The 7992-nt window shown below is 38.0% G+C and overlaps 1 protein-coding gene across 1 annotated transcript; it reads right to left on the bottom strand.

Moving 5' to 3' along the window:
* Nucleotides 1-517: 517 nt before the first annotated feature.
* Nucleotides 518-6853, bottom strand: LOC117479715 (zona pellucida sperm-binding protein 3-like). Its single transcript, XM_034126803.1, has 9 exons — nucleotides 6674-6853; nucleotides 5088-5389; nucleotides 3785-3903; nucleotides 2883-2986; nucleotides 2233-2410; nucleotides 1618-1735; nucleotides 1447-1529; nucleotides 1152-1234; nucleotides 518-610 (listed from the first exon to the last, which is right to left on the bottom strand). Exons 1-9 carry the CDS (start codon nucleotides 6834-6836, stop codon nucleotides 546-548), a joined length of 1215 nt encoding a protein of 404 aa, XP_033982694.1. The 5' UTR covers nucleotides 6837-6853; the 3' UTR covers nucleotides 518-545.
* Between the last annotated feature and the right edge of the window lie 1139 nt (nucleotides 6854-7992).

The raw sequence follows: 7992 nt of genomic DNA, 5'->3' as shown, positions 1-7992 counted from the left end.
TGATTATTTTATAGACAAGTGTTATTCTGCACCAATATCTCAGAAAATAGATTTTCTAAATAATATTGAATCCGCTTACTTTTTAGATGTTTTTTTAGATGTTTTAGTATACTGATCTGTAAAATACCTGCAACAAAAATGTCAATTATTGCAATTGAAAGAAACAGTGCAGTTTAAAGATCCATTGTATAGTTCATGGATGTTCATACAGCATGTGATGCATCAATGTGGTGTTTATTTACCTATAAAGCGTAGCATTCGTGAGTTTCATAAACATTTTCCTAAGCATTGCTATGGTGTTTAATTGATGATATTTGCTAGAGTTGGGATCATAAGTTTGATGTTTAATTTACATCAATGCATTTAATTTAGTCTTTGTTTGATATTTCTTAGAGCTATCCAATTTATTGCAACATGATTAATAACCATGTGTTAATCACTGCTGATTCGTCTTGATTTCTTCAAATGAGCAGAGCTGAGTTTTCAAAAAGAAATAAAGATCTTTAACAGCATTTAATTCATTTTAAAGTTTTTATTTTGCACTTTCACCATTGAGGTCTCTCCTTCACTGTGATTGGTCCAACAGCCGTTTCCTGTTCCCACTGAGCCTCTGCAACACAGAAACATGACACCCTTAATGATTATTAAACATCACAGCCTCCCATTTGTACCTCAAAAAAAACATTTAGTAAAAAAGGTATCCCATAATGTATTGTATTATCTAAGTAAACAGGTTGAGGGACCTTCAGCATAGTTTTTTTAATACAAACATCCCCCTACGTTTTCACCTGAAAAGCTAAAAGTCTACTACGAAAGTAGGTAGCTTATTATTTTTTTTAAGTCTGTCGAGTTTACATTGTTAACCTTCTAAAAAAACATCCATACAATGTTTTGGCCCAAAAAATTGTTGGGTTGTATTATTGAAAGTAGATACAAATTCCCACAACTTAAAGACATAGAAAATTAGTTTCCAAATGAAAGGCCATGTCTAATTATTTTAACTTGACATTTTGCACAAACTTGTTATAATGGATAATATTGGTTAAGGATAATTCAGTTGAGGGTTGTCAAATGTTATAATAGAACATTAAGGTAATCATTTATAAAGGAGCTTAGAAAGTCAGTAATATATCAAAGTTATCCATCCTCACCGGATCCAGTCATGTGACTTCCTGTCCTACAGTCTGTGTCACAGCAGGAACACGCTCGATGGTTGCCGCTGGCCTCCCTCCACCTGTCAATCAAAAGCTCTGCTCCTTACTGATACAGTTTCTAAAATGTGGTAAATAAGAATCTAAAGCAAGGTGATAGATTTCGCTTTGACTTTTAGAACTTCAACAGGCAAACATGTCACATCGAAGTCATTTAAACCCTCTCAGATTGATGGACTTCGTAGTGTTTGCAGAACAAAGGATGATGGGAGTTGTAGTGTTGATAGAGTCTTACCCGTTGGAGAAGGAACAGGCCTTATTGGTGGCATCAACAGCGGCAGAAGCTGCAGCAGCTCTCACATTGCAGGTGATGTAGATCTGATGCAAAGGGGGTGTTCAATTGTCTTCTTAGAAAACAGCTATCATCTTATATAAAAACAGGAAGTGTGCGATATTTAAATCTCACCACGCCACGCTCATCCTGCTGAAACTTGAATGCCTCGACCTGAAACTGCAGTCTGTCTTCATACGCCCGTGGGAGGAACTGAGAGCTGGAGTCGGTTAACTGACTGTCAAACAGGCACCTGCACACAACACAGGACAGACAAGACATCTGAATGCAAAACAGTAGACATGCAAAACAGTAGACATACAAGACACCTGAACACATAGAAGGGCTTTAAGAGAGACACCTGAAAGCAACACAGGGGGCTGTAAGACAGACAAGAAAGTTGAAGGAAACGTAGCGCACATTCACGTGAATGCAACACAGGGTAATGTCAGACAGTCTAAACATGTAAACCAAAGAGTTAAAAAGATGCAGTCATAAATAATATCCCTTTCTCCCCAATAAAAAAAAAATACAGGATCTGTGATAATGCAAACATTTTGCCACTTCAAAACACAAAATGTCTCCTGCATCACTAATGGACATCTCTAAGTATGTGTGACCTAATAACTTTTCATATCACATTTAGTTTGTAATGCATTGAACAACTTTTTTGTATTTGTCTTGAAAATGATAGTCTTACTTTTGTTAAACTAAGTTTTAAAAAGAGAGTATTTATGGCAGTTAACTGACCCGTTGTTTCCCAGGAAGGCGTATCGGGGGACGGTGTCGATGTTTGGGATCACGGTGGCCACACAGCTGTCCACCATCACTCTGAGGGGGACGTGATGAAACTGTTTGACTGAAACTTCAAACTTCATCATGTCTCCCAGCAGGAACTGAGCGGACGGACGGGTCGACTGCCAATCATCTGAGGCAAAGAATAAACATAAACCTTTATTTGACTGGTAATCTAACAAAATACTCCAACAATGTTTCCTATTATAAGAAACCAACTGTTTTAAAAAAAAATTGTACAGTAGTGTATTCAAGTACTTTTTTTAAATGCGACAACTTCACTACATTAATATTATTTACCACTTGCATATGAATACAAAAAGACTGCAATGTGTCATTTTACCGTTTACAGATTGTTGCTTACTGGACTTATGAGCCATCTCAAATGCAAAACTTGTAATAAAGTATTGGCTTACAGTCGATTTCTTCTTTTATGTATTTTAATATACTTCTCGTCTTTAATGAATGTCAATTTTTACACTAAAAGGAAATTTAAAAAAAATCACTGGTCATAGAAATGTTTGAGTAGCATGGAAATGTACCAACAGGACATAGTAGAAAAGTCACTTAATATAATTAATGAAGCTGGAAAAGGAAACACCCACCAGTCATGAGTCTTAAAGAGAAGGAGAGTGTTTCCTCTGAAGATTTGGTGGCACTGAACGGATTCGATGTTGGATTCAACTGCACGCTGCTTACATCATGCTTCCTTAAAAAGAAAAAAAAAAACATTTTCGTAAAGTCCAGACATCAAGAACATTTTCATTGCAATTCATGGTACAATTTTTGGATAATTGTATGAGTAGTATTAAAAAACGGTAACACCAAAGTCAAGAAAATCCACTCTACTACAATTCATTGGCAATGATTGACAATTCTAGACTATATTTGATCAAGTAACTTCCAGGTTTCTTATCCAAAATATAAATATCAAAATTATGGTTAAAGCTACCAAATATTAACGTAAGCCTTTCAAATAAGCTTCACTTTTACCAGCTGTAACCATTAAATGAACAGACGGCAACAATAATTATGAGCCAATAGATTTTAGGTTTATACTTATGTGAAGGCTTTGATGTCCAAAAATAAACTACATTTCTCACACTGTCCTTCTGAATATCCCTGACGTCACCCTCTGTCTTTAAAGCTTCATGTTAGCGTCTTTCTCTTCAAGCTACCTTCCCTAAAAAGTCCAGTTTGCAAAAAGGTACGCCATATTTTTTTCCCCCACACACACACACAAAGCAACAATTTGCTCAGTTGGTGGTCTAACAATGGTTTGGCTTATTTTAATCTAATGTACTTGCAGGACTAGACTGGCTGTTCTAGTATTGTATATTCATGGGTGATTGCAAATATCGCATCAGCCAAAATAAATGTCATATAATGACTTGCTGCACAGTCCATGGGTTGGCACTGACAAAGTCATTTAACTAAAATGTTTGAGGTTTTTCTTCCATGATTGCCAAATGGAAAATCTTTCTGGTTCACTGGTGTAACATCTGACCTCTGGTATTGGCACTGGATGCTGACGCTGACCTCTCTGGTCCGAATGATCTGACTGTCCCCAAGAGGAGCGGGTATGTAGTGCAGCATGAAGGCGTAGATGAACGAGTCCTCCGACATCTGAAACACAGATCACTGCAGGGTAAAGGCTGAGACAACATGCCATTCATCTTTGACATCAACATCTTTGTAAAATGCTTGGTGGTTGGAAAAATGGTCATCGACTAAGCTGCTCTGAAGCCCATTTCATCTCCTAATTTTTGTTTTATATTTATGTTCTGGTACAGCCAGTCTCCACAGCCCCACACAAAGAGAACACAGCAAACGCAAGAAGAGAAATATGCATTTTGATCTTGGTGTGAACCAGTGTTGTAGTCAAGTCACCTATTCACGAGTCCAAGTCACTCTCGAGTCCCCACTTTGAGTCAGAGTCCAAGTCCGAGTCACCCAAGAAGAGTCCAAGTCAAGTCCGAGTCACAAGTCTTCATGTATTAATCTTCGTGGATATATTTGTTGAAATGTAGCTATAGCTCCTCTACTTTGCTTTTATCCTGTTATACTAATGTGTCTATTGAACTGCTGTGAAGCCAGTTTGGATACAATTCTTGTAATAGTAGTATACAAATATAAAGCTTATTAATAATATTCATATTATTATTTATATTATTGTAAATGACCTAACTATATTTAAAATGAGTTACCTTTTAGAGAAGTGATTATATTTGTATGCTAATATTTTCTTATGGTAAAGTTTTCGTTTTGCACTTTTATTTTGATAGTAATAAGATCGGGACTCTTATTTTGAAGGAACATTTACCGGACGTCAATGGACAACGGAGCAGTGTAAACACACATACGTATAATGACGGATAGATGACAAATAAATTAACATATACTAAATAGTTACATTGGGTTTTTATCACCTGGCTGATAAGGGCATAAGTTCTTACGTTGGTAATGATTGTATAAAAGCAAGGGTGATCAATAAACAGATACCATCAGTTGGAGAGTCTGACCATCATTCAGCCGGGGACGCTACAATTATAGTGAATGTTTAAATTCTATCAATAAAGATTAAGCCCCAGAAAGCACATGGCTACTTAGCATGCAAAATGAGACATTCTGAATGTTAAGTAGCCATGTGCTTTTGGGTTATCGGCTGAATCTTTATTTATTGATTAGATCACATTACTCTGATGATAGTGTTCAAGACAGCCTACATGTTTGAACTCGATCCTTAGAGTAATGTGTTATGGCACTCGAGTACTCCATCTCTGGTGTGAACTGCCTCTTTCAACCCTCACCACGAGCTCGCTGCCACATCCGTGCAGCTCCGACTCAAAGACGAGGACCTGAGCATCTTCCCCGGTGGCCGGACATCCTCCCAGCGTGACTTCTGCAGCGCGGACAGGGTTCCCGATCCCCAGCAGGTCTTTCTTGGCCTCCACCCGGACGGAGTTCTCCCCGCAGACGGCGCTGACGCTGTCAAACGCCACCGGGACCTTCAGCTCAAAATCCTGAGAGTACTGGGGCTCTTCCTCAGCAGGCAGCTCCGGATACTTCCAAGACATCGGTTGACGGAAAGACTGCTTCTCCTGATTGAGAGCTAGGAAGCAGGGGGGGAGATTATCCATCAGCTTCATTAAAGGTCACCTATCATACAGTTTTTCATCAATATATTATAAATCTCAGATATATACAAAACATGTCTCTGAAGTGTTTGGCTCCAAACATCAAACAGATCATTGCAGCATCCCATAATCCCCTCTGTTTCAGCCCTGTTTCAAAACATCGTTAGGACATCATAAAGTGGCCAAAATCTGATCAGCTCATCTTCAGACAGGTTTTTATATAAATTGGATCAGGACAAAAAGAGAGAATCTTTTTTCCTGAAACTTTCAGAATCTCTTTACACAGAGGGGACACATGTTGATTTAGAAGAGGAGACGCATACTTATGTATAAAAGACATGAAAAAAGTGGATTTTGCATAATAGTTGACTTTTAAATTTAGCTTATACATAACACAAGAGTGTACTTGGAAAGTTGATTCTCACTTTTTGTCAACCAATTAGTTGTTTGACCTATCCATTCAGCTTTAATCAATACCATGACAAAGATTTCTGATGTTCTTTTCCCCTCTTGTACTACTACTACAAACATTGTTGAAACTTGTATTGTCTGCAATGGTGCATACATAAACACAAGAGGAATTAAGAAGTATTAGAATATAAAATAGTAAAGAAATATTAAAAATCTTAAATGTAAGAATTGTTTACAATAAATATAAATGTCAAATGCTGTGCAATATGTGCAGTGTAGCAGAAACAAAAGTTAGTCTTCATTAGTGAGGTTTCTTAACAGCCACGGGGTCAATGAACTTCGGTTAACAGGTTACACAAACATATGATTTATTTACTTTATCCATCAAGTACAAATAGAAATGTTGCAACTATCACACAAAATAAGATATTGAATAAATCATTGACACTTAAAAGTAAGTAACAGCGTTGTTAAATCTATCGCTTGTGCACCTTAAAACATATTAGCAGATTGTTTGGAGGAACTTTGTGGTCAGTTCTGAATATACATCTAAAAAAAAAAAAATTAAACCATGTGAAAAGACACATGACGAGAAATGTTTTCCACAGATATAGACATCATTTCTAATATAGGACTCATGTAAAATATCCTCCCGCCCAAAATAAACAAAACATAAGCAAATACTCACAAATATCTGATTATTCTCAGACACAGTTTTTGAAGTATGCAAAAAATAAATTCAGTAGAATACCATACAATTAAAGCACAGAGATATTGGGGATTATTTGCAGCCAACACTTCAACACTTGCCTGGTCTTTCAGCAACATTTCAGTAACAATTATTCTACCTTTTTGCTCCTGGACTTCAGGCTGCTCTCGGTTCTGGACTCCATATCTGCCGACAGCCGGCCAAACGCCCAAGTTAAAGTTCTGAGGTGCCGACAGAGCTCCACACAGCACACAGACGAAGATTAGAACGGATACCTTCATGCTGAACAGTTTATCCTGCATTTCCTCAGTTTGAAATACTGCCCTCTGCAGCAGCTTGATTTTTATAGAGCAGGTGTCAGAGTGACCTGATTGCTCTCCAGCTGTGCCTCGTTCACCTGCAGCAGGCTGATGAGACTCGGCTGCATTCAAACACACACAACTGTTCCTTCATTCAAAAAATTAAGAGATAATTCAAAGCGACCACAGGTGTAAAATCTGTCAGGCTGACTTTTAGAGAAATGACTCTACTGCAGCAGCCCTGTAGAATCATTTGATTCCATATAAATGATATATATAATGAGTCCAGCCAAGGTCACACTAACACTTAAGTTATGTCTTTCATAAGCAATAAAACAATAAAGTATCACTCACAAACATACATACATATTATGTGTTCATCAGTCCCGTATATTACACATTTAAAAGATTTGAAGACACATTTATATATTGTATATTCACATGATTTATAATATACTGTATGAATTATGTAAAATATCCAGAGGAAAAAAATATAAAGATATTCCAAAATGTTTGTAAAATATCAGAATATGTGTGTGTGTGTGTGTGTGTGTGTGTGTGTGTGTGTGTGTGTGTGTGTGTGTGTGTGTGTGTGTGTGTGTGTGTTTTCATTAGCATTCCCTCTCTCTGTTTAATTCCTGTATGTCTCCTGGGACTTTAGCTGCTCACCTTCACTGATATTAATGAGCTCTCTGTTCTTTATTTATTAATTGCTAACAGCCAGTAAGAGGTGTGTGTGTGGTAAGTGTATGTGCGTGTGGCGTGTGTGTGTGTGTGTGTGCGTGCGTGCGTGCGTGCGTGCGTGTGCGTGTGTGTGTGTGTGTGTGTGTCTGTGTGTGTGTGTGTGTGTGTGTGAGTGTGTGTTTGTGTGTGTGGTGTGCATGTGCAGGTATGTGAATGTGTGTGTGTGTATGTGCATGTGTATGTGCATGTGTGGGTGTGTGTGTGAGTGTGTGTGTGTATGTGTATGTGGAGGTGTGAGGTGTGTGTGTGGTGGGTGTGTCGGTGTGGGTGTGGGTGTGTGTTGTGTGAGTGGGGTGTGTGTGTGTGTGAGTGTGGTGTGTGGTGGGGTGTGTTGTGTGTGTGTGCAGTGTATGTGTATGTGTGGGTGTGGGTGGGTGTGTGTGTCTGTGGTGTGTGTATGTGCATGTGTTATGTA

The sequence above is a fragment of the Trematomus bernacchii genome, unplaced genomic scaffold, assembly GCF_902827165.1.
Source record: "Trematomus bernacchii unplaced genomic scaffold, fTreBer1.1, whole genome shotgun sequence".
NCBI classification, from domain to species: Eukaryota; Metazoa; Chordata; class Actinopteri; order Perciformes; family Nototheniidae; genus Trematomus; species Trematomus bernacchii.
The sequence above is the reverse complement of the archived record's forward strand: the minus strand, read 5'-3'. Positions and strand labels throughout refer to the sequence as shown.

What these genes read in the sequence shown, in the direction of transcription:
- LOC117479715 (XM_034126803.1), bottom strand. Translation starts at nt 6,836, where the DNA reads ATGCAGGATAAACTGTTCAGCATGAAGGTATCCGTTCTAATCTTCGTC. An exon ending in CTCTTTAAGACTCATGACTG is followed by an intron (nt 2,411 to 2,882) that starts GTGGGTGTTTCC and finishes TCTTTGCCTCAG; the next exon opens with ATGATTGGCAGTCGACCCGT. An exon ending in AAGTCACATGACTGGATCCG is followed by an intron (nt 611 to 1,151) that starts GTGAGGATGGAT and finishes TCTGTGTTGCAG; the next exon opens with AGGCTCAGTGGGAACAGGAA.